Source organism: Cryptomeria japonica, chromosome 5, assembly GCF_030272615.1.
Source record: "Cryptomeria japonica chromosome 5, Sugi_1.0, whole genome shotgun sequence".
Taxonomy (NCBI): Eukaryota; Viridiplantae; Streptophyta; class Pinopsida; order Cupressales; family Cupressaceae; genus Cryptomeria; species Cryptomeria japonica.
In genome coordinates, this window is record NC_081409.1 from 268,056,310 (window position 1) to 268,083,964 (window position 27,655).

The following is a 27,655-nucleotide window of genomic DNA, read 5'->3' on the forward strand; positions in this document are numbered from 1 at the left end:
AAACCATTTCAATACATTTCCAAATAGAAAAACAAAAACAAATAAACAATCATACCATCAACAATCAAAGGCACCTACTAACCGAATTCAGACAATCTATATATCATTACCTAATCAACAACAAGATGTGGACCTACCTTTCACCCACTATGATTTCTAACCAAAGCTAAAACTCTTTCTCTTTTCTCTTTTCTCTCATCTCTTATCTCTTAGGTAAAGATATTGATTTGCACATCATAACTAAGCTATAAACTTGTATGGTAGGGCTGCAAGTGTGTGGTGCTTTCAAAGACAGTGGAGAAGGCACTAGACGAAATCAGATCCCCAAAGCTATGCCTTGACTTGTGGGCTCATGCTGTCCCTCATATCTATCTTTTTCTTCGTTTTCAAGGAACAGAGATTTGATGGAACTTAATGAAGATCGTTACGCGGTGGATATTACTTGATTTGACTTGTGTTTTAGTTATCAATGAGTTGATGCCACGTTCTGGACATTCTAGACATGCAACATTCCAGCTCAAAGAACTTCCTCTCACCCATTTTACATGTCTATATATACATATTGAGATGTCTATGAGACTTGTGATACTGTAAGTTGTGGTTGTATTGAAAGTTTATAACAGTTGTGGAAGAAAGAGGAAGATCAGTAGAAGGAAGGAACAAGATGGAAGGATCTTGTGCATGTGTTACTTCTAGTTGTGGGTGTTTAACTAATGGAAACTGCACCTGTGATACTTGCAAGTATGTAGATTTTTTCTTCTGTAATGGTATTGCTTCTATTCTTTTGTTTGGGTCAAATGTAAAGTTAAGGTGGTAGATATAGTTTGGTTTTATGGACTGTAATTGATTGCATTAGTGCTTTTCAGTTGTGATGTTTCTGTGAAGCTTTGTGGCTCCTTAAATATTGGATGAGATTATGGGTTATTTTTAACTTACTTTGATAAGTTTATTTCTAATAATGTATGTTTTTGGATTCGATTGTGGGAGAATTTTGTGTGAGAATTTTTACATCGACGTTTCAGATCACACTTCATAATCCATCATTCTACTTTTATCACATCAAAATGATAAAAAGCATAAATTGTATCTCCATTTTTGACTTTGAAACTTTGGATAGAGCAAGGTTACATCCTGAGTAAAATGAGTTGGGTTTCTTTCAAATTTAACCCCAATTCCACTAATTTTAGTCCTTCCAAATTCTACAAAGGTTGTGGCTTTTCCTAGGCTAGACCACCGCCTTACTACAGTAACGGGCCTCATGGATTTCTCCATGGAAGATGATGGTTCCATTCATATGTTAGAACACCGCCCTACTACAGTAATGTGTCTCATACATTTCTCCATTGAAAAGGATGGTTCTTTTTATATGTTAGACCACCGCTTTACCACAGTAATGTGCCTTAAGAATTTCTCCATTGAAGATGATGGTTCTATAAAAATCTTCTATAGAGTATATTTTTTTTTGTGCTCTAGAGAACAGGGTAGATATTTTTTCTTTGTAATGGTTTAAAAAACATTCGTTTTTTTAAGGGACTTTGAACTTCTTAATAGATTTTTTCAGCCAGTAGATCTTTTGGTTCTGGCTTGCTCTACCTTGGCTTGACAATTACCATTAATCTTAAGGATTCATGGTTTGCATCTATAATGGATATCTTTTTCTTGCATTGACTGTGTATAAAGCTATGCCTCAATTTCATGCTCATGTAGTGAAATGAAGTGTTTATATAGTGCTAATAATGTATTTTTTATCTTTATTATAAGTTATTCTCCTTTGAATCTCAAGCTATTTTGCCCTACCTGTCATTTTGATTCTTCGTCAAGTTACACCCTTGTTCCAACAAATATTCAATTCGATTCTGTATTCTTTGTTTACCTGTTTCTAGCTACCCTTTTACACGCCTTAAATTCTTACCGTAAACTGAAATGTCTTGGGTGTCGTTTTAACTATTCGTTTTCCCTATCTGTTTTGTGGAGATTTTTCATTTACAGGGTCCTTTTAGCTATCCGCTTTACACCTTAATTCTCACTTATTTTTTTTTAAAGATTTTTTTTACAAAGCCATTTTAGTTATCCGTCTCGTTTTGCAGGGATTTTTCATTTACAAAGTCATTGTTTTTTTTGTTTACAAAGTCGTTTTAGTTCGTTTTGTTATCCGTCCGGTCATTTTAGCTTATTTACAAAATCAATTTAACTTACCATTTACAAATTCATTGATTTTTTTTGTTTACAAAGTCGTTTTTGTTTACAAAGTTATTTTAGCTATCTTGTGTAGAGTCTCAATTAGAGCCAAAGAATCAAAGTAACCTCTTTTTTAAAGATTTTTTTGTTTACAAAGTCGTTTTAGTTACCCGCTTTGCAGGGATTTTTCATTTACAAAGTCATTTTAGTTTATCCGTTTTGAAAAAGTCATTTTAGCTTATCCCTTCTGTTACCCATTTTGCAGGGATTTTTCATTTACAGTCATTTTATTTTAGCTAGTCATTTTATTTTAGCTACTTGTTATGATGGGATTTTTTAGCTACTTGTTACAAATTACAAAGTTGTTTTTAGCTATCTTGTTTACACGAGTCTCAAGTCCAGCCAAAGAATTAGAGTAACCTCTTTTTTTAAATTTTTTTGTTTACAAAGTCATTTTAGTTATCGGTTTTGTGTGGATTTTTCATTTACAAAGTCATTTTAGTTACCGGTTTTGTGGGGATTTGTCATTTTAGTTACCTGTTTTGTGAGGATTTTGTCATTTTAGTTACCTGTTTTGTGAGGATTTTTTGTGGGGATTTGTCATTTTAGTTACCTGTTTTGTGAGGATTTTTCATTTACAAAATCATTATAGTTACCTGTTTTGAAGGAATGTTTTAGCTACTAATTACAAATTACAAAGTTGTTTTACAAATTACAAAATTGTTTTAGCTATTTTGTTTACAAGAGGCTCGACTGCCTCTTCAAGTCCAGCCAAAGAACCAGAGTAACCTCTTTGCAATGATACCCACCTATTTTTTAATAATATAAACCATTCATCAAAATAATGGAGCTGAGAGTTTAACAATAGACCCTATCCATCACAAAAATCTGGATGACAGCTTGACAAGTGTCTTTTGGTTTTTGAATTCTAATAATAGACCCTATCCATCACAAAAATCTGGATGACAGCTTGACAAGTGTCTTTTGGTTTTTGAATTCTAATATGAGTAATCTTCTTTTATTGATTTTTCAAATTTCTAATTTGGGTGACTATATTTTGTTCATTCGACTGTAGGTGTGCCGCAGCCACTAAGGAAACTCCATCAGGACAGACAAGGTTGATGTCATACTAATCATCAAATAATGACTTCTTTTTTTGTCCTTTCTCTTCTATTCTACATATCTATTCTGAAATTTCCTTAAGACTAATTCTGAAAAGTGATGTGTGATCCTGATTCTGATTATAAGAAGAATTTTGAAATTTGTTTGTTTTGTGTGCAGTGGAGAAGTGCATGGTTACTGCTCATGTGGAGAGAATTGTAAGTGCAATCCATGCACCTGCTCAAAAGCTGACGTGGCACTTGAAGGCAAGTCATACTGCAAATGTGGGGTGAATTGTCTGTGCCAAAATTGTGATTGTCCCAGAGCAGATGTTCCCATTTCAGAAGTTGCAGCCGTTATTTAGATAAATATTGGAATTAATGTACAAGTATAATACAGACACAAGCTTCTACTAGTTATATAAAGCTGTGTGTATAACTCTTGAGTTACTTCCCTAGAATAGTAATCTGTAACAAAAGTAGTGTATTAAAAGCTTCAAGCTCAGATTCCTATATCATAATTATATGTAACCAAATAATTAATTGAAGTGTTAATTTTGATAATCCTTGTATTCTTTCTTCCTCTTTAAATTCTGATTTGAGGCAAAACTATATTCTGTCATATTACTAATGTTCCAGACAGAGTATTCCTTACATCTGACAAGCGATCTCTTCTTATTGAATATGGCAACTACAGGGATCCTACCATTTATAATACTACCACTTGAGAAAATGAAAAAAGTTTATTTAATCATAAAAATAATTTGTTTTCACTTTTTCAGGATACCATAATTTTGAAAAAGTGCTATACATGTATTTGTGGACGTATAATTTTTTCTAGCTAATTTTTGCTAGGAGAACTATTTATCAATTTTTGTACACATATTTTTTCTTAGCTAAGTTTTGCAATGCTTCTGGTTAGGTTCTAATAATTGACAGTTATAATCAAGGACATCAAATAATATTGATTGATATGGTGTTGTTATAATCAAGAATATTAGATAATTTTTTTAGATGTTTTTTCAGATGAGTTTTGCAAGTGAATTACTTATCAATAAAATGAGAGCTTAATGAAATGTGTGAAATGAGAGTTTAAAGACATTGTCTTAGTGAGGATAAATTTTATTGATTGACATGTTGTCGTCATAATTAAAGATATCAATTATGAGCATATAGAGATACATAGTCAGAAGAAGGATCAATCTTTAAAGAAGAAAGTAATAGAAGGATCGATCTTCAAAGAGGAAAGTAATAGATATCCAAAAGATCAATCTTTAAAGTAGAAAGTAATAGAAGGATCAATCTTCAAAAAGGAAAGTAATAGATATCCATCCATTGTTGATCTAGGACATTAACTATGAGCACATAGAGATACATAATCAATAAAGTAATGCCTTTGGTTTGGTTAGGTTCAATAAGGAAAGTAATGTCTATGATTAGGTTAGGTTCTATTGATTGACATGGTTAAATTAGGTTCTATTTATTTGCATGGTGTAGCTCACAATCAAAGACATCAACTATGAGCACAAAGAGATATCTTTGAAGAGGAAGGTAATAATAGAAGGATCATACATAATTAGTAAAGAAAATAATGCCTCCGTTTTGGTTAGGTTCAATAAGGAAAGTAATGTCTTCAATTAGGTTAGGTTCTATTGATTGGTATGGTGTAGCTCATAATCAAGGACATCAACTATGAGCACACAAAGATCTTTGAAGAGGAAAGTAATAGAAGGATCGTACATAATCAATAAAGAAAGTAATGCCTCCAATTTGTTTAGGTTCAATAGGGAAAATAATATCTCCTATTAGGTTAGGTTCTATTGATTGACCTAGCTATACTAGGTTCTATTGATTGGTATGGTGTAGATCATAATCAAGGATGCCAACTATGAGCACATAGAGATGTAGTGCCCTTCCATATCGCACTCCTTAATGATGCTCTTGTTTGATACTTATGGCTTTATTTATATTTCGGATGTTTTATTTTGATAGTTATGCCTTTATTTATATTTCAGATGTTTTATTTTGATGATAGAAATTGCTTGTTGACAGTTGATACTTTATGGTTTTATGTGGATGATGATATTTTTCAGGACTATTATGATGAATGGATTTATGCTTGGATATTTATGTGCACTCTTTATATGCATGTTAAAAATATAATAATACATTGGATTCAAAATTTAATAATATATTGTAATTACGACGGCCTCCAGGAGAGTTCCAACGAGGATGTTGTGCATCCGACGGCACTCCTTTGTCGGAATTTTATCCTTTGGAGTTGGAATTCCGACGATAGGCCGATTTTTTAGAAAAAAAAAAAAATTATAGAAAAAGATTGACATTGGTATCTCTCTTCTATCTCTCTTCTCTATCCCTCTCTACTATGTCTCTTCTCTCTCCCCTCTCTAGGTCTCTTTCTCCATCCCTCTCTTCTTCTCTCCCTCTCTACTTCTCTTTCTCTACCCTCTCCAGGTCATTATCTCTTCCTCCCACCCTCTCTCTCTCTCTCTCTCACCTCTATAGGTCTCACCTTCCATTCCTCCATCATTACCCATGTTGTCAAGTTGCAAAAAGTACTTGGTTGCTAGGGTTGATTTGCTTAAGTGTTGGAGTCGGAGTTAGATGAGACCTACATGATTAAGTTGTATTAAGTGATCAAGTCACCAAGATCTCAATTGTGAACATGACTAGGTTCTAGGGTTTTAGGGTATAGCATAGGTCAAGATTGAGGTATGGTGGTCAAGAATTACCTTCCAATGACAAAAGACATCCAAATGATGAAGAATGAAGGTGATGAACTCATAGAAGTTTGTAGTAGATAATTTGACTAAGTTAAAATTTTGTTTAAGTCATGGTCATGATACTAGCTTGCTCATCAAGAGCAATTTGTGCAAATGAACCCTAGAAATGTGCCCATGATAGAGAAGCAAGAATTCCAATAAAACCTAAGGCAATGCTAGTAAGGGGTCAAAATTAAAGAATTAGGGTACAAAAAACAAAATTTGGCTAAGTCGAGATGTTGCTCAAGGATGGCCTAAATCATGGAGTGTAAATCAATCATGAAACATGAGAATGGATAGGTCTTGACCAAAGCAACGTAAGTCCCCCTTGTGATTCCAGCAAATATCACATCACAATCATTGAGTCTATCAACAATATAAAGTCAAGACCTGACTATTGGAATCTTGGAGTCATCCCATTTGATCACGTAGTTTAGCACTTGGGAGGATTTTGTTCAAGAGAGGATAGAATACTTAGTATTTTATTTTGTGTTGCATAGTGCATAAAAAACACATCAACAGAAACCATTGAAAGGTTTGGTTAAAGCCTTCGAATCACAATCTCTACGAGAAGCTATCAAGAGTGCCCAGAATTTGGAAACTTTAGTATCCAAGAACATAATTCATAAGGCACCACTTTTAGAGCAACCAAAGAAACCTATCAATGTAATATTTTATTTACCTTGGATATGTTTTATCCTAAGTGTGATATTCCACTATTAAAAAGCTTAATTAGGTAATATTTTCACTTAGGTAGAATAAGATAATGAGTTGCACATTCTCCTTCTTTGATTGAGATTCTACTTTTTCCTTGTCACAAATTTGGAAACTTGGATAAGCAATTTCTTTTTTTGGTTTTCTACCTCTTCATGATCCTCATGGATTTTGAATCTTGGAAGCTATATATTGTAGGTTTTTCCTCGATTAACATATCAAATGAAACTATTGTGAGCTTTCATATCTTAACATACCAAGGGCTTAAGTTTGGGGACAACAGGGGGATGATGAAGGGGGTGGGGTGGGATGCAAATATATATACAACTTATAAAATTAATTATAAAAGGATGTACATAGAATAAGTATAACAACTGTAAATAAAACTTTGCCACACTATGTAAATTTTACAATAAACATTAAAAATATGTCAATGATTGCAGAAAGAAGGTTTTGTAGAAAAGTGGCTAATAATTAAAGCCTGATGAAAGTGTAAATCCATTATTGTACATTATGAAATGTCATCATGCAAACAAGCTGTTATTTGATATGAGACAACGAGTTAATTTTGCATATAGTGTATATGATAGAAAGAAAGCTAATACAAGTGCAATGCTTATGCTGTACAAAAACCAGTTGAAGAAATTTGATATCAACTTTCTCTCTTTTCCATCATTCTCATCGAATTGTTCTACCCCATGAATAGGAAAAGAGCCCTTAATGCCTCCAACACCAAGAGCCATGACATACATACCAGTGTAGAGTATTATAGTTTGTCCACCTTCCACTTGCTTGCAAATCCCAGCTTTGTATGCACTTCCCATGTCACATGCCGGAGGCTTTAGTGAAGGAAAATGTGCTTGTACAGTTAATAACACCCAACCCTGCATATTTCATGAACATCAGAATCTAAACAAGTCGGGAAGAATTTTTGTAAACTCTGGAAATAACGGTATTGCAAGTTGAATTCCACTGTCATTTCTGAGCACAAAACAATAGGTTCTATGTTATCACGTTCTTTTATTTGTTCAGGGCTGATTAATTACAACAAAAACATAGGTTCTATATGATCCTAGTTTTCTATTGTATAGAACAGATTGCTTATAGTTGTTTATTTTCCTAGTCCTTAGAGCTTAGTTTACATATTTGCATGCTAGCAGGAAAGGTTTAAACATGGGATGTCAGACGACTGTTCACTCAAATTATTGAAATTATTCGTCTTATAAGTGAAATCTAGTGTTTGCTTTTGGATAGTTCTGTAATGACGTTAGTAAATTATTTGATTGCTTTGAAGGGTTCCTCTGGAGACAAGGAGTTCCGCTAGTTTGTTTGCCAACTTTGCCTATTCATAACAATGTGCAAAAGTTATGTCTGTGCTTAGCACTGATACTGTTCTAATATTATATAACCTCCTGCTGGTCACTCCCTTCTTTTGCATTCCTTTGATCACAAGGAGTGAGCGTTCTTCTATCTCTAGTCCCCTAAAGCCAAAGTGGAGGGCTAAAGCTTAATAATGCGAAGGGCTTTACATTCACTATCCATAATGAGTCCTCCACTTCCTGCAATACCTGGGTTGTCCTTTGGAGCAATGTCAAAATTGAATTTGAATCTGCCTTTCTGTTGTGGAACACATTTTCTATAGGCTTCTACCATGGATCCATTTATTAGGGGAATTAATGATCTTAGGATTTGAATGTCTATCCTATGATTTGGACAGGATTTAAGACTTTTAATTATCGAATGCTTGGCAAGAGGTCAAGGCATTTTAGTTACAGTCTTTCTCAGGCTTCTCTGGAGAGAGTTTTACCTTACATGTTTGTGTGCTTTTGTTAAGATATCAGTGGTAGTAAGTAGCGTAGTATAAGAATTTGTAGGTCAATGAGGTTTCTTGAGATAAGAAAGAATTGACCTCGTAAGAACACACTAACATAGAAGGACAAGCAAATGTCTACATCTAATCTTTGTTATTAAAAAGGCATAATAGAAACTATCATTAAACTTGACTAAAAGATTGAATCAAACTAAAATGAATTAAAATGGAAAAGGTGGGGTAAGATAATAATCTGAAGAGAACAATATGCATAGTTAAGGCTTTGACCATGTCAATGTTAAAAAAAAAAATTCATAAAATTCATAATAATGGTTTCAACTAAAAAAACAACCACGAACCATAATCGTCTTCAGTGACAATCAGACATAACAGACAAAGTCACAAAAGCAAAACCGAGCTTCTTCTATTTGCAAGGAACTTCGCTGTCTGCAACCATTCTTTATTTAAAGAAAATTAAAAGGTAAGTATAATAACACACAGTACTAAAAATAAGTTTTTGAGTCTATTTTGAAGATGTCAACCAAATTGAGAAACACGTAAATTATAGATCACAAATTCAACATTTTTCTGAATGCTTACAGAGAACAAAAGCTGCAGCAAGGATTCCGCCATGTTTGGATTTATCCATAGGTTTGTTTCTTCAGTCCACATAATCCTCTAGCTGGTGTGCTTCACCTCATTAAGATTTTTATCAATAAAACATTTTCATCAAGATAAAACCTGCAATCATGTTAGACAAGTATTGAAAGTATAATTCATAGAGCAACCATTTCAACTAGGTTTAGATAGCATATATTCATAACTATTTCAATTTTATGTGAACTACACAATATCTATAATGCATAATTGGAGTTAAACCATAATAGGGCTTGGATGAGAAACATGATAGGGCACCTGAAGCTATCCACATGCTAAGCCCAATAGCGGATACACCATCCCTCTTGGCCCCATGTGGCAGTCCGCCATCCATATGAGGTGGTGTGCTTAGTGGGTAAACTTATACCTGCCCTCCCTATCCATGCTACCTTATCCACCCTTCTATGATTGAGAACCCTTTAATCACAATGGTAGAGGTTGATGGGGAAACCATAATAGGGTGTCCTAAGCATCCCTCCCTTCTAAGCCCAAGGGCAGGATACACCTTTGCCCCCCTTGGCCCACATGTCGCAGACACATCAATCATCCACCATGGGGTAGTGTACTTAGAAGAGGACCTCGTCATAGTTTCCCCTCCTTGTATTCCCCTATTAACCCCCTCATGATTGATTGTAGCAATTTAAGAATCAGATATTCAATATTATTTCTCATATCCAATGTAGGGGAGGTTATGTATCAAGTATAATAAATCATTGCATATTATTATCTATGTCTATATGAGAATAATTAATCATAAGAGTACTATTATGTTGCATACCACAAATGGAGTAAGATTACTATTGCTTGCAGTAAACAATCATTTCATATCTGATCTGTTTGCCTGATTGCTGATATATATATTAGGAGTTGATCTGCTCTTATGAGTGTTGATGCTGATTGAACTACTTTCCTTGATGCAGATGTAATTATCCTTGATGTCCTGTCTGTTAATGCATGATAGCTTTGGTAAGATAAAACTTATTATAAGAAAGAATAGATAATCAACTTATTGATAAGAAAGAATAAGTGAGTCAACCTCAGCACTATGAAGTTTATTTCCATGACATGTTATGAATATATAAACATTTCCAGTACCTTGCTTGAAGTCTGTACAATGTAAACTTTTATGAGCATCAATCTTGTGCAATCATGTTGCACAGTAGTGCTTTAAATACATAATTTAATCTCAGAAATTAAGAAACAAAACATCAAAGTTTAAAAAAGTGTAGCGATTGTGTTACCTCAAATGTTGATAAAATCCTGGAGTTTGAGGGAATTCTTAACTTAATAGTAAAGATAACCTGTGAACATTGAAACCATAATATTTGTTAGTTACAAATTCAATTTTCTATCTTAAAACAAAACAAAATACCAAGAGATTTTCCAGCTGGAACAGAGTTTTCAAGCTCGAGTTGGAAGATTCGCAAAGATAATAATGTTGTGAAATCTTCAAACCATAGAAATCAATTTTACAAAGCACTCACAAAAAAATTAAAAAACTGAGCAACATAGACGAAAAGATCAGAGCTGAAAGCTGGAACATGGGGACAAAGTATCTTTAAGAACACCATTAAAGTAGATGAGTACGGTGCTTAACATGGGCAATCCTCCCACATGAATAGTCAGAATGTGCAGATGATTTAACTTTTAACTTTTCCACAGAAAGATACATTGTTTTGTTTATATAACAGTAACCTAGATTTAACCCAAATCATGGATTTATATTTTCCTCCATCTAATCTATTCTTTTTCTTTTTTTCTCTAAATTGAAGAAAGCTGTGAAAAACTGAATGTCAAAGACATAATAGTTGCCCAGGAAGACATAAATAAAATCGTAGAACCAGTGGCTTTATGTAATAGATGAAAACACAAGAAAAGATGTGGATCCCAGTGATCTCAGCTATATTCCCTTATGCTTAAATGAATGTCCATTCCCTGTTCCAAAGGTTCCCATTTTGGCACAGGTGGGGAGGATGCTGGCAAAGGTTGTAAAATTTTTCAACAAGTCCAAATTTTGCATATCCAATGACCATCACAGTCCACGAGACACATTTCTTGGAGGAATTTTGTCAAACAGTTCACGTACCCTGTCTCTACTTCCACATGTTGCATACATGTCTGCCCATTGAAATTTGAACATTAACAATGGTGGTAGAGTTTTGGAACTTTGGGAACAAACTAAGAATAAGTATAAGAATTGCAGATGAAACTTTGGCATACTAAGTGTTTAAACTAGTCAACATAAAAAAAATGGAAACGATTGCATTAACAATAAGAATGGTGGGTAGAGGTTTGGGGTCAATGGGTAGTGCCCCTTGTGGGGGGTTTGGGGCAGAGCCCCCATCAAGGTTAGGGGGCATTGCCAAACCTTTAATACGGATGACATTTTCACAATAATTTCACCATTTTTGTTTAGAATTGGAGTTTCTAATTGGGGGCCATGGGAGACTCATAGGCATCCTCAAGATGGTCAAGAGACTCCTTGGAGTCCCTAGGATGTCCCTAAGTGGTGCGGCAAGGGGATGTTTCCCCTAAGTATTGCATCCTGAAAAAATAGCGATTTTGGAGGGGGGGAAGGGGTCCCCATGTTTCAATGGTTTCAAAAGATTCTAAGTTTTTTTTTTATCTTGTCATAACAAAATATACTCCTCTTGCATCCTTGGATGATTTGAAAATTGAAAACAATTTGACAAGAAAAAACTAACTTCTAAAGTTTAGACTTAGTTTTCTTTTTTAATCCATGTCACTACAACATTTCAATGTTCAAAGTAGATTTTTTTTGGTGGTTTCGAAGCATCCAAAAGGCTTGAGAAATTCAATATTATCTTTCATTCCACCAAAATTGGAGATCAAGAAGCATGCTGACAAACAAGGATTTGTTTGTAACTTAAGGCAATCAACTACTTATTGGGGCATTTTCAAGTCTAAAGAACCTACCATTGTGTCAAAAAGGCCCATAAGACTCCATTTTCATCTAAAACTTGTCTCTTTTGGTCGTAGAAGCATTTAAGGAAAAAAAAAGTCACACAACCAATGATATGCCTATACCATACATATTTGAGTTAAAATAAAAATAAAAAATTCACAAGGTTTGGAGACCATTGAACAATTTGGGAGATTGCTAATACATACACTCAATTTATAAAGTCTCAATTTGATGTACTTAATCTTCAAGAGGCCTATACAAAAGCATTTTGTAATTGCGAACTAAGATAAATTTCCATTTTTGGCAGTTTTCATCATGGATTATGGTATTAAATTCTGACATTCTATTGTCAAGATAAATTCAGAGAACCATTTGTACTCGAAATAAGGGATAGTGAAAAATTACATTATGTAGGATCTCCTACCCTATCTCATTGAATTCATTCCTACACCAAGTGACTATGAACAAAAGCGTAGGTATTTAACAACAATGACATGGTCCATGGACTAGTGATCCTCTTGATACTCCATCTACAAATTAGAACATCTCTTATACACGTTGCTACTTCATAATTAAAAGTTACTTCTTCTAGAACTTTCCATGATTCTTTGCAATAGGATTATATGTCTTCTAGATTCACCCCACTAGGACACATTCATATCAAGCATCTTTACTTTTTTGAAAAGTAGACCACATTTCAGATCTAGATGACACCATAATGACTTTGATTTCCTCTTGCAAGATATTCCTCCATCATGTATTGCTTCATCGAAGTTCAAATTTTCTTCTTCAAGGGCTCTCAATGATTCTCTATATAGGATTCTTTGGGTCTATGAGATCCACTTCATTGGGAGACCTACTTAAACATTTCACATCTGTTTGTGGACTCTCACCTTTCAAATATGTTATGAAATCAACTATGTTATGCTATTTTGATTTTATTATCATTTATATTTAACAATTTTAAAAATGTTATCACTTACATTAATTTCTAGGTTAATATTTATTTTGTAGATTCTAATAGAATTGAATACCATACCCAAACAATATCTAGTATGAACTAGTTAGTTACAGGCTAGGTTCCAAGCGTACTTGGTAACACAATTTTTGAGCTTGTGTTTGTTTATGATTTAACGATTGATGCATCTAGCTTTGCTACGCATCTACTTTGAATACAATGAGGGTGATTTTGTCTAAGCCAAGAGACCCTACTATCTAATATCACCCAAGAAAGATACTGATATTTTACCTTGGAAATATAAGCCTTTTGTAAGTATAATTCAATGAATTGTGATAGTAACTTAAAATGAAGTGAATTAAAATCTGATTGAGTTCCCCATTGTATTTTAACAAATCACCTAGGAAGATATTCGTTCCTAACAATTTCCAATTCTTTTTCGAAAAGGATGAAAAAGAAGAGAAAGGAACTAATTAATGTTGGGACAAAATTTAGAAGACCTATGTTTTGTGTCTGAAAGCTACTAGCCTAGAGAGCATGGAAAAAATCTGAAGTCATGGGAGAGAGTTTCAGTTCTATCTCCAAAAATTATGTCCAGTACTCTTGTATTGAATTTTTAAATCCTTCTAAGTTTAAATGTTCATGAGGAAACTCTAAAATTTTAATAAAATACATAAATGAAAATGAATTTTGTTTTCGTTGCAATACTTTTGAAAATCACATCACCTCAGTAATTGAACTGTAACAATAAGACTGCATACAAAGTGCAGGTTTGCTATGAAACATGTTAAAAGGGTTAAACTATTTCAATTAATACAAACACTGGAACTATTAAACAATAATAGCTTGTTGGTAATCAAGATTTTGGACTATACCCACATTTTACACCTTTTCATACAATTACAAAGAACATAGAAAACATGTACGTGGAACTATAGATTCCAACATATGTAAAAATACAACAATCTAAATAAGAATGGGAAGCATGTGGAGAATGGTTAAGACATGCATAAATAAAAGGAAAACAAAAATCTCTCAATGTGTATCACAAACAAATCAAGGAAAAAAGCTTTTAGGCAGGGGACCGATATGATCATAAAAATTTCAAAACTTCCAAAGTATAGAGCATTTGAGATTTTACAGAGAATGCGCTAATTCAACTTTATTCATGATGAGGCATGTTCGCAACTTTTGCAGTCGCACCATGGTGTTGTTCGTGTTGGCTCTGTTGGACCCTACAATTAAGATTCAATATACGTACATTATTCAATAAGATTAACTGTGCAACATAATGAAATATTGAAAAGTGTGTTATCTTATTGAGCTTCGCTTTGTTTCGAGAATAGTTTAATATTCTCTAATTAACAGGGCCAACCACGTGAAGGTGGAAGCTCATTTGGCCCCCCCCACCCCCCCCACCCCTAACATCTCTCTAAATTCCCTGTTAACATCTGACATTCATTCATTCTTTCATCCATTATTAAAATATAACATTCATTCATTATCACATAACGTTCATTAACACATAAAATTTATTAACTTTCATTAAAATGCAACATTCATCAATAATCATCAACACATATCATTCATGAACATTCATTAGCACATAATTACATTCATTAACACATAAAAATCAGTCATTATCAAATAAGGTAGATTACAATCATTTCTTTCTTTGTTTTTTCTTTGAAGCTATGAAAAGACTAAGTGGAACATCGGTTTCTTCATCATTTCCCCCATCTTCAGATGTTCTGCCCTCTTCTCGTGCTCTTGATGTATGCCTAGTCCTATACAAAGGACGAGGATGCTGAACCAAAAGGGGGTCCTCTGCAATAACAAAGAATTGGGTTAAATTCAAAACATTTTTTTATTATTGTTACAAGTATTTCATTAATTTAAAGAACACAACTGTTACACTCTTTACCTGATGGGGCCACATCATCTTCCACATCATTTTGTCTAGCCTCAACCTCGACATGCTGAACACCCTCTAGATCCTTTGGAGTTGAAATACGAAACGTTACATTAATCAATACACTAATTGCAATTAAATTTGTTTAAAGGAATAACAATGGTCCTCTTTACCTGATTGGGGAACATCACATTCTTGATGTTGTCTACCCGGATCATGCTCCACTTGGTCACCACCGACGACATGCTCTAAAATATTAACAATAAAGGTTACATTAATTACTACACTAATTTTCAATTTAAGATGTTTAATTGTATTAATAATTACATAAAAAAATTTGAATAGCAAATGAATACCTCCACTACTAGGATGCACATCAGGACCTTCATGTACAGGTTCTGTTCCACAATTATCATGCTACATTCCAATGTCATGCGTAGTGTTATCATTGCTTGCTTATTTAAAAAAATATAGTCACTTTATGTTGAAACTTAACATCAAATAGATTATTGGTTAAGTATTCAATTTGAAATAATTTTCATTTAGCTTAATTACCGTTGTGACAGATGCAACAGAATCTCGTGTTTGCCCACTCAATTCTCGTAGCCATTTAGCCATGGCTATATAGCCTTGCTGGTAGCCAATTCTCTTGTCATCTTCTGTGGGTGCTTTATTGAATTCAGAGCCCTGCATTTTTGCTTAGTATTGTGAATTTTGCTTGTATTGTTTGATAAAAAAAAAATTGTTTACAATTTATAAATATTTTGATGTGATACTTAATTTATTGATTCTTACAATTCGTGCGGCAAGTTTCATATAACCACCAGAGCCGAGTTTGTGTTGCCCATGCTTTTCTTGTCTTGCCTTGGTTGCCTTTGACGTGTCACTCAATCTATGAAAAGTTTGAAATATGTTAGATTATATAAATATAATGAATAATTAGTACATATTCACATTCTTAATAGTATCACATACTTTCTTCTAGCATCTGGTGGTGTATTTCCTTTTTTCCTTTCAATTCTCTCCTTTGCATCCAAAATTAGGTCCTTCCACTCCCTCTCTGGAATCATGGGGGGACGCTCATACTTTACATTCTTCTCTAAATGTGTCCTGTATTGGTCCCTCACATACTTTAGATATGTGCCAGCTTTTTCCAGGAGCTTAGTCTTGTCGAATGTGTCATTTCCAAAAAACCCTACCATATGGTTTGTGAGTTCATCTTTTAACTTTTTTTCTTGGTCATTCCACCTTTAAAGCAAAAACAAACCTGTTAGATTTAGAAAGAAACTGAAGCTACCTTTGATATAGTTCAAGAAATGGATAAAAGGAAAACTATTCTAGCAATGATATGAAATCAAAATAGTGGATAAGGGTTAGTTCACGTATGATGTTCCACCTTTTACGTATGGTGGGCCCAAATATCTGCAATGTAATGTCATTAATATTTTTATAAAAAATATCATTTCCTGCAAAAAAAACATGGGATCATTAGTCCAAAATGAGTGATCAGTAAGTAAATTACAATTAGACTATATATAATAATAATTTTAAAGTACCTGGAACCTTCTGTATCTTCAAGGGAATCAATTCTTCGTCGCTCACCACCAATGTGGCCTGCAACGTTCCCGTACTAGCAATACGAGAAGATCCAGGAAATGATGGTATGTTATCACCAGTAGTCGCCTCTGGCGCATCCTCATGTGCATCTCCTGCCACAGTAAATGAATCCACTATGAAATGCCTCCAAGAAAGAACACTTCAAGGGTAATAAACACATAATGAAAGAGAGAGAAAAGAGGGATCTACCACCAGTGGGCGGGTCAACACGAGCCAGTGCAACAAACGATGTCTGCATGATACGTGTTGGCGATATTGCAGTCGGCAATACAGTTGGGGTCGACCTCGGACCCATGTCAGCACCTAAAGAGTAATACATTAAATATGTAAAACATTAAAAATGCAAGTTCACAAGTCCAAAGGAGTGGTTTTAATATATTGAACATGGCCATCACCTGAACTACCCACAATACCTTGATCATCGCCACCAGGATGATGAGGCCTTATAAATTTCTGTAAAAACAACACATACATATTTTAGTTAATGACATAAAAGAGAAAAAAATATAAACCATTATTGAACATTTGTTATGATTAAAGATTTCATTACTGCTTACTTGCAAGTTTTCCACTGTCTGCAACAATAGTTGCACCCTCTTTGTTATCTCATCAGTCTAAGGGCTTATGGTTGCCAAATCAACAATCTCTTGGCCAATTTTTCTAATATTCTTTTGTACCAATTGTATAGGGTTTGCGCTAAGTGCGATGTCATCAGCGCATAACACTGACGAGTGCCCCACATCTGTATGGAGGTGCTGAGGTACTGCAGGTTCCTTTCCCTTATCCCGAACATCTGTCTGTGACAAGAATATAATTAACACTATCAAAATTACTTCAAAACACTCAAGAAAAGATCATAATGTAACAGTTTGCTTTTATCTAATTTGTACAATTACAATGAGGTTTACCTGCTTCGTAGAAGTGTCGGGACTTAAACTCCTATCTGTGCTATGTGGTGGATCCATGTGGCCCTGTGACAAAGAAAAAATATAAAAACGTTAGCGAAATGAAACCAATAGACTTAGCAAAAAAACTTAATAATACAATGGTTTATTGGATTCATTAATTGGAAGTTGGCTTAAATGGTATATATATAGTACATACCACCCCCATGATAGTAACTTTGTTTGTATCTATACGATTCAAATTATAATCGATTAGCAGCTCTTCCCCTGCACTTATTGATTTTATCACACATACAAACACACAATTTCCCTCACATGCCTCAAATATGCAATTGGGTTGCTTATTAGTTGACCCAGGTTGTGTACTATTTATAAAACCTGCAATATTCCCTATTGCTTTTGGCCTTCCATCAATGTATACAACCACTCATTTACTTTGATCGTTATCTTTTTGTTGTATATAATTGGCTGACAGTGCATACCTACGCATACTTTTTTTATATCGAACAATCTGCATCCAATCATTATAATTGTAACAAGGTCCAACAAACTCCATCAATTCAACAACTTTGTTGTAAGAGACCTTTATGTTGTCCATGGAAAATAGGCCCAAACCATGTAATGACGAAGGTGCTATGCGATATATCCTCTCATTAACACAAAAATCAGTGTTTATTGGAGGTAGTTCCTTGGGTACATATTATTTCAGTAGAAGTTTGTACCTCAAGGGCACCTCAATGTCGCCTTTGGTCTCATCATTATAAGAACATGACCCCCCTTGAGAAAGAAAAAATTCCATGCGTTTATTGAATTTTCTTCTAATCTTTTGACCTCTAGTTGATCTCCCTATTTGAGATCTACTACATGTCTCACTTTCCTCTTCTATTCTTGCATTTCCCTCACTCGAGGAAGACACATCTGACAAATACCTATTTGGTGATACTTGTGCACCATCAAATGAGAGAGTTAGTTGGTAATGAGAGAGATATTTTGCAAATGAGGGTAATATTGATGAAGAAGTCGGCCATAAAGTTGATGTTGAGATTAAAATTTGAGTAAGTCCAACTGGGGCCTCAAGTGTTGATAACTGTATTAGATTTGCTGCTAATGTTGAGGTTTGAAAAACTGAGGAAGTTTGTTTTTCTTGTAATTTTTTAAAAATGTATTATTTCTATAAGGTGTATTGACTTATACCTATCGATCCATGAGACTGTGCAGGATCCTCATCAAAGGGGTTCAGGTTCCTGCACCAACAATTGAGCATCATAAGCATTACATTTGTAATTTGATAAACAATAAATACTACAATATCATAAGCATCATAAGCATCACATATGTATCATCATATATGTAATTGAGCATCATAAGAATCACATATGTATCATCATAAACATGTAATCCATCACATACATATCATAAATCACCATCCATCACATAGCTAATAAGTAGTCCACATTCCATAAATAAACACAAAGTTCAAAAAATGTCACATGTATCATCATAAGCATGTAATCCATCACATATGTATTTTAAATCACCATCTATCACATAGCTAGAGGTGCATCATGAATTAATTAAGTAATGGCATTAGAATTCAAAACATATGAATTATTTATGTAACCATATAAGTCAAATCAATTTCTGTCAAGATATCAATATTAAATAGATAATATAATAATCACATCTCATACATTTCATTCATGTCATTGATCTTCTTCTTCATCCAACTCATCATCATGACCATCATGATCAAGATCATGATCATGATCATCATCGTCGTTGTCGTTGTCAATGTCGTCGTTGTCGTCATCGTCATTGTGTTCATCATCGTCATCATCATCACCATCACCATCACCATCACCATCACCATCACCATCACCATCACCATCACCAGCACCAGCACCATCACCATCACCATCACCATCGCCATCATCATCAGCAGTAGCAACATCATCATCATCAGTAGTAGCAACATCATCATCATCAGCTTCTTCTTCATGTACATTTCCATTAGGAACATCATCGACTAACTGTCGATCATGATCATCATCTATATCATCTTCTACTTCTTCGGTATCTTCTTCTTCCATCACATTATACATTATCGGCCTTCCTCTTGGATCATGTCTAACAACAAATGACCAACTTGGTTTATGTGGAACCTCCGAGTAAAATACCTGCTCACATTGACTTGGAAGAACATAGGGCTCATCCCCAACTCGTTCAAACGACCTTGTATTAACCATTGTAAATCCATTATCATGTTTGATAACAGTTCTATCAGGATCATTTTTATTCAGTTGTAGCCTATACCATTTGATGACGAATAGAACTAATTTGAAGGAATTAAAGTCACACTCAAGTATATCATCCAAAATGCCAATAGTATCGATTTTGAGACTCTTGAGGATGTATGTCATTTCTAGATGAAATATTGGTCACCTCAAAGACTGCAATTATCCCAGAATCACAAGTTTTCTTCGTGTCATCCAACTGTTTGATGCGAAATTTATGACCATTGCAGCACATAGCCTTGTGGTGTTTGACCTACAATATATCTAACATATTAAAATTATTGCATCATGAGTTGATAAACATACGCGTGATTAATAAAATTATACGTACCTGCTGATCTCTTAAACCATATGCTAAATCAATTTCCCTTTGTGTAACATTGGAATCTCCATTACGATGAGCTTCTTTAACCAATGAAGCAACACCATCCCATGTTAATGTGCGACCAGAATGTTGACATCGTTCAATCCACACCGTCATCCAATCAAGATTGTTTGCAATATACAAATGTAGCGCATCCCACTCCTGACCAATTGTACAAATAATTAATAGACCACTTACAACTGATTTATTTAGAAGATGAAGAATTAATTTACTACAATAACATCTTATAATTACCTCTCACTTTCTTCAATCTACCTTTCCCCATCAAGTGCTCCCCTTCGAATTTATTAATGGGGTTGGGATCCCAAATGCGATCTATGTGGATTTTTGCTGCAAACTTAGGAAGATATTTAGTAATGTACACCATAGTTTGGTATACCATATATCCCTCCACTATAGAACCCTCAGGAGGTGCTCTTTGTCGAACCAAAGCCTTCAAAAATTTCAAGTGCCTCTCAACCATCAACATTGACCTAGTGTGTATAGGTCGACACAATTCAATCTCCTCAACTTGGTGTATGAGGTAGTGTTCTTGTGCATTGAAAAAAGTTGAAGGTAGACACTTTTGCATTTCACACATTAGATGGGTGATTTTTCTCTTCCAATATTTTATATCTTCCTTGCGGATTTCTTTAGATGACAACCACCTAAAAGAGATTGAAGACGCAAAAATATATAAACGAGACTTTACAAAATAATATACAATATATTGCATAACAAGTAAAACAAATGGCAAATATAATATCTATACAACAAATTTAACAAACATCACTACTTACCTCATGTATTTTCCAAGATCATATATGACTTGCTTGATATTATTGTCGAAGTGGTCTGGGAGAGATAGAGGTAGAACGTACTGCAACAATTATAAAATGATCTTTTCATCGATTTCTAACATAATACAATGAAAAGTACATGGCAGTATACAAATATATAGTAAATACACAAGAACACAAATTACCTTAATGAAGGTATGCCAATCATGCGTTTTCATCCCTGGCCCAAATTCACTCTTCTTTGATATGAGATTGTTTATGTTCGCAACAAATCCTATGGGAAATCGAATTTTTCATATGACTTCTTTTATAGAATTGCTTTGCTGCTCCGTTAATAACCAAGGAAGGGCACTTATATTAATCTGATCTCCATTGCTATTTAATTGAATGACATTTTTCATTGCATGATTGGATTCCACAATGTCACTACAAATTTTGACAATTTTTTCTTTGTCACGCCTTCCATCCAATATTTTCCATAATGTCTCTGTTATATTCTTTCCAATATGCATTGTATCAAACAAATGCACAATTTGTAGCTGCTCATAGTAAGGCAACCTATTGAATTGTCTGGGATAACTTTTTAGTCCCTTTGGAAGGTGGCCATCCATGCCTTGATGACCTTCAGTATCATCAATTACATCATCAGTAAACAAAACACGATAGAAAAATTCAAATTCCAAACACAAACCATTAGATGGAATGACATTACCTTGACGATTAATTCTATTATATTCCAACTTCCATAAGTGAGGAGTCATTCTTCGTGGCTTTGATGTAGTCTCTTCTTTCCCATTGAAAAGATGTTTTTCAGTATTCCAGTACTTATGATTTTTGTGAAGGAAGTGTCTATACTCATTAAACACCTACTTTCCTAAACTTTTTGAATGATGGGATTTCATCTTTGGACCACAAACTGGACATGCAAATTTTCCCTTTGTTTGAAGACCTACAAGATAATGTATAATTCTATTAAATCTGTTAATTTTTATAATTATAATTATCATGCACAACTTGAACACTATAACATACCACAAAAATGTGTTAGCCATGGGGCATCATGTATTGTCCATACAAGCATTGCATGGAATTGAAATTGTCTTTGTCCTATTGGTCTAGAGATGTCATACATGGTCACACCATTCCATAACTCCAGCAACTCGTTGATAAGAGGCTCAATATATACATTCATATCTTTAACTTGGTACTTGCCTAGTGGAATGAACAAAAACATTACATAATTATTATGACCATTTTACTGCAATATTTATAATTAAATGTAGATGACTATTAAATGATAAACTACTTGGAACAATCATTGCCAACATTATGTGCTCCCTCTTTATTGACATCTATGGAGGAATATTATTGTTGATAACAAAAATAGGCCACATCGAGTAAACAGATCTCAACTCTCCAAATGGATTGACACCATCCGCTGCCAATGAAAGCTTGAGATTACGAGGTTCTTCTTTAAAGTGTGGCCACTTTTCCTCTATGTCCATAAATGTTGAACCATCCCCAAGCATTCGAATAATGTCATCTCGACTTCTATTGCGTGCATGGTAATCCATAAATTGTGCCAAGCTAGTGCACGTGAATAATCGTTGCATACGTGGAATAATGAGAATATAACAAAGAACCTTGCGAGGCACCTTTTTTGTTATTTGATCTGTTCGATATCTACTGATATGACATTCAGGACATTCTGTTCCAAATTCATGTTGTTTATGATATATAATATGATCATTGGGACAAGCATCTATTGTTTGATACTCCATTCCAATATCTTTCATAATGGCAAATAATTCTCGGTATGAGCAAGGTAGAATATTTGATGGTAGTAAGAAAAACTCACCTATCAATCTACAGCAAAAAAAAAAGTTTGAGGTGTTAATATAAAGAATATTAATGGTACATGATTCACCATTTATTAACTGTAATGACATGTATGACACACCTTAACATATGTGAGATTGTTATGTTGGATAAACCATTCATAACCTTCAAGTTCACCAACAACAATACAATAGAGAGAAGAGTTGTTTGGGAGCCTTTGTAAAGGGGCTCATATGCCTTCTCAAGAAGAGGTAAATCATGAACATCAAGGTCATCCTGATCATCATGATTAGCTGTGCCAGTACTAAATGTGTCATGGATCAATGTATTTGTACCATCATCTTCAATTGTGTTTTCTGGTGCATGATCGTCATCTTCCATGGGATCATTATCTTCAGCTTCGATATTCACACCTCCATGTTCCTCCACTTCGAAAACCATATTCTCAGGGTTTTGTTGATCCATACCATGTGGTCTGGGGTGCTCCACCTATATAAAATTGATATACATAAATAAACCGTGATCATGATCTCATTATCAAGTGATTTCTTATGTATATAAATTGTTAAAACGATATAATGAACAACTTACCAGTGGATGATAATCATGTCCCCCTTCAATGTGACCATGCTGCCTACAATGTTTCTTAGCTGTTTTGATTAGAAGTCTTCTACTCTTTAAGCCCTTACAAATTTTGTAGGGACAATAACATTTCCTATCACCTTTTCTTTTCAAGTTAGACCATAATCTAGCAATTGTGTCCTTATTTTGTTCTTCGCTGATATTATCTGACATGGTCTTTCTTCACAGGCAAAAAAATCAGGCTATGGAAACTTCAATGCAAAAACTTCACAAAAATTGCAAATCGAACCAAAACCATTTAACTCTTCTTTTTCATCTTAAAACATTGAACTTAATGGAGAACCTATTTAATGTAGCTGATTGTGTGAATTTATGAGCATTGTGTGTGCAAATTCTTACTAAAAGTTTGCATGTTGCAGACTTTCTGAGAGACATTTTTGAGTATTCTAAGCAAAGCATTTATTTTAACATACACTTATTCATCCACATTGCAGGGATAACAATACAAGGCTCACATATTGGTCTAAGAGGATGCCATGGTCTCACAAAGTAACCAAGAACCATATGAAATGATGGTCTTGAATCCACACACAACTAGGGAGGATCCATACGATTATGTATGACTTCCCCCTTATTTGTTTAATGGGATTAGCCTCCAAGACATAACCATCAATAATCACTAAGAATGTACAAGTGGATCATAGCTACCCATACAACAAACACTTACCCCTATCCTCAAATTTTCCCAATGTTTGATTCCTTGTATACACTCATCCAAGGTTATCTACGTCGATCTTGGTGAGGAATCACATCACAACAAAGAAGGCAACATTAAAAAATAGCAAGAGTTTCACTAAACTACCAAAGATCATAAATATTGAAAGAAAGAAAGAATAGTACCAATAATAAGTCAAATAAATGTGTTCAATTCCAATAGAAAATCAAACATAGCCACAATAACTACACAATAGAGAAAACTCACAATAGTGATTAAACTAATTCAAACAAGATAAAATAAAATTGTTGGCCCATGCAACAAAGATGAGAGATCAACAATAATTGAAGGAAACTTCACAATCCTTAAAAGTGCACAATACATAACTATACGACTAGAAATTGTGGCTAAATAGAGTGAAGATTCATCATGACTCCAATAATAGTCCCTCATGTGTGCATTTGTGGCATGAACACAAAAACTCCCACATGGCATGGCCATGTACCTAATGGAGAAGACATGCCTAGGCTACATGCCCAAAAAACATGACTATAATAATAGTCCCTCATGCATGCATTTGTGGCCTGCACACTACAAATCCTAACAAATCATGGCAATACACCTCATAGAGAAGACACACCTAGGGCCACATTGCACATAGCAACTTGCCTCACAAAGAAGACATGCATAGGGCACATGCCACATAGCAATGTGTCTTATGGAAAAATGTGCATGCATGTCACACACCAAAGCTATATGTATACATCATGAGGCAAATTCATATGTTATCAAACACAACCTATTGTATCTAACATGAGTTCCTCTCTACATGTGTGCAAATCTTCCAACACTAATCGCCACTAAGAAGGAATAATATAAAATGCATCTTCAAATATTTGTGTGTGTGTGTGGAATTGTGTCTTTGAACCCAAATTGCTACCATCAACAACATGTAACCATCACCTACACTATATCAAAACATAAGTATGGTGTGACATCATATCTATTTGCATAATGTCAAAACACATGCAAACATGAAAATCATGATAGCATCACAAAAATCAATCTCCACATGTTGGAACAAAGATATAAATAAGATAATAGGGTAAGAGGAAACCCGTACCAAGAACCACATACCAACTATCGACAATGCCATCAAGATAAATGTAGGATAGGATACCACTATGAGCCATCCAATGGTCCATTCTATGAGGAGAACTAGGGGATACTATCTTTGAAAGGTGTGGTCAATAGAGATAATCCCTACTAATGCCGCAATATGTCACCATAGCTTCTTGAGTTTTCCATTCTTCTACTTAACACCACATTTATTGAGTTCCTCAATAGTGAGGTTGGTTCTCAATAGGATGCACACACATGTAAACACACAAGCATGGTTTCATCATACTTGTACAACAATACAAATTCATTTTTCTAGTTAATTAATTAGTGTAGACACCCAAAATTGTCATGTCTAATTAAATAAATATTTTATTTATTTAATTATCTAAGCCTAATTCTTCTATTAATTAAATAAATCTTTATTTATTTAATTAATTCATTTATCCTCTTCTAGCCTTATTTCTCATTTAAATAAATACATTTATTTATTTAAATTATCCCTTTCCTAAATTAAATAAATATTTTATTTATTTAATTGCCCTACTTCTTCTATTAATTAAATAAATCTTTATTTATTTAATTAATTCATTATCTTTTTCTACACATGACACATGTCATTCATCTCTTATTTCCTACACTACCTACCTCTTTTCATTATTTTGGTATTTCTTATACCTACCCTCTAATCCTAGCCGACCTCTCTTTTTACACCTCTCAATCTTAACCCTCCATTTTCTATTGTGTCTTCTATTTAAGGAGATGCTTTCTTCATTATCAAACCCTAATGCCTAATGACATATCCTAATAACTGATTTTGGAGGACTTGGCTACACTACAATTCCACTTACAACCACATTCCGTTCTTTATTGAGCTCTTGTGCACATAAAAATTTGAGAGCAAATATATCAAGCAAGATCAATGGAGATAGGAAGAATGGAGATCAAAACCCTATTGGACATGTGATGGTATAATCTTTGTGATTTTGAGTTATTTCGCATTGTCTTAGGTTATCTTCATATGTTATGGTGGATCTTTGTTCATTGTTAGGCTAGGGTTTGGTGGTTGAATCCATTTTAGTCTTTCAATATTGTTGTTTATTGCTATCCATTTTCACCATATACATTTTGGCACGCCCGGTGGGACTCTTGTCCCTTTGCATTTAACATTTTGTTGCAGATTTTGCATTTTTGAAGTTGCAGATCGGACGATTTCGACGACATTTTAGGTTTTTTCCGCGTCTGCGAGTGTTCGGATCGCGTTTTTGTATTTCAGAGGCGTCTGTGACATCTTTTATCGCGTCTGTGTTTCTGTCATTTTCTATTTTTGCAGGTTTCCGAAAGTCGCGTCTGTGATCCCGAATCGCGTCTGTGAACCCTCTGATCGCGTCTGCAGAATAAAAAGGCGTCTGTGTTCTGAAATCACGTCTGCGAATCACAGAGCCGCGTCTGTGTCGAACAGACGCGTCTGTGTCTGGTATAACAGCGTCTGTGCATTCTGTTTTGCAAAATTTTTTTCAAGTTTTTCGATTCGGCTTTTCGGATTTTGTACTTAGGGTTTTCAGATCTGGCTTATTTTTGGCTAACCTTTGCAGATCTAGCTAACCTGGTTTGTGCAGCTTGCTTTGGAGGCAAATACGTTTTTGTTGAAGGCCCCTTTTCACAAAGTCTTTTTGGGTTTTCTTAAAATTTACCTAACTTGTGTGCTTGCAGGAAGGGGTTATCATTTGAAACAACCCAAACTACTAACAATTTTGTTGCAGGGCCTTAGCTAGGGTTTTGTAATTTTCTTTGTGTGCCTTGTCTTCATAGCTTAGCAAACACTTCAATTGGTGCACTAAAATTGAACCATTGTCTTTTGTGTCTTGAGCAATAGGCTCTTTTTGTTTATTCTTTAGAGGGCCTGTCTTCCCGTGTGGTCATTAGGACTACTAGTGAGAAGAGAACGACCCAAGTGGTAGCAAAAGAAAAGCCATCTTCTTCCAAGCCACTATAATCAAATGTATTCATGGTGAAAACTATGAATAACGTGTGCTGATTAGTTCATACCGACACTATGTCTCCCCATAAACCCGTTTGATCAAATTTATTTGATCATTTGTAGGGCGTAACCCCTACCGGCTGGGAGCCTTCTGTATTTACAGAGCTGAAAGTGCCGCATGTATGGCCACACGAGCGGATGCCCTTACTAGTACCTCATTGTTTTAGATGCCCAAATCCTTCTAGTTGTTGAGGCAGGAGGTCGGACCTCTGGTAGCGGCCCACACACATACGGTTCTTAGTAGAGATACAAAGTTCGCCATGGGGAGTTTTCATGGGGACTGATGCTTGGCTGACCCGAGAAGTGAGTGCCGAGGGTGGAGCCAGTGAGGTCAAGCATCT

The 27,655-nt window shown here is 34.6% G+C and overlaps 1 protein-coding gene across 1 annotated transcript; it reads left to right on the forward strand.

Moving 5' to 3' along the window:
* The first annotated feature begins 534 nt into the window (after positions 1-534).
* On the forward strand, positions 535-3,842 carry LOC131035220 (metallothionein-like protein 4B). Its single transcript, XM_057966879.2, has 3 exons — positions 535-741; positions 3,254-3,295; positions 3,460-3,842. The coding sequence occupies exons 1-3, from the start codon at positions 665-667 to the stop codon at positions 3,641-3,643; spliced, it is 303 nt and encodes a 100-aa protein (XP_057822862.1). The 5' UTR covers positions 535-664; the 3' UTR covers positions 3,644-3,842.
* The last annotated feature ends 23,813 nt before the right edge of the window (positions 3,843-27,655 follow it).

Bases quoted from the DNA above. Each gene is read 5' to 3' on its own strand.
- LOC131035220 (XM_057966879.2), top strand. From the start codon at position 665: ATGGAAGGATCTTGTGCATGTGTTACTTCTAGTTGTGGGTGTTTAACT. The intron at 742-3,253 runs GTATGTAGATTT...ATTCGACTGTAG, and splicing joins TGCACCTGTGATACTTGCAA to GTGTGCCGCAGCCACTAAGG. The intron at 3,296-3,459 runs GTTGATGTCATA...TTTTGTGTGCAG, and splicing joins ACTCCATCAGGACAGACAAG to TGGAGAAGTGCATGGTTACT.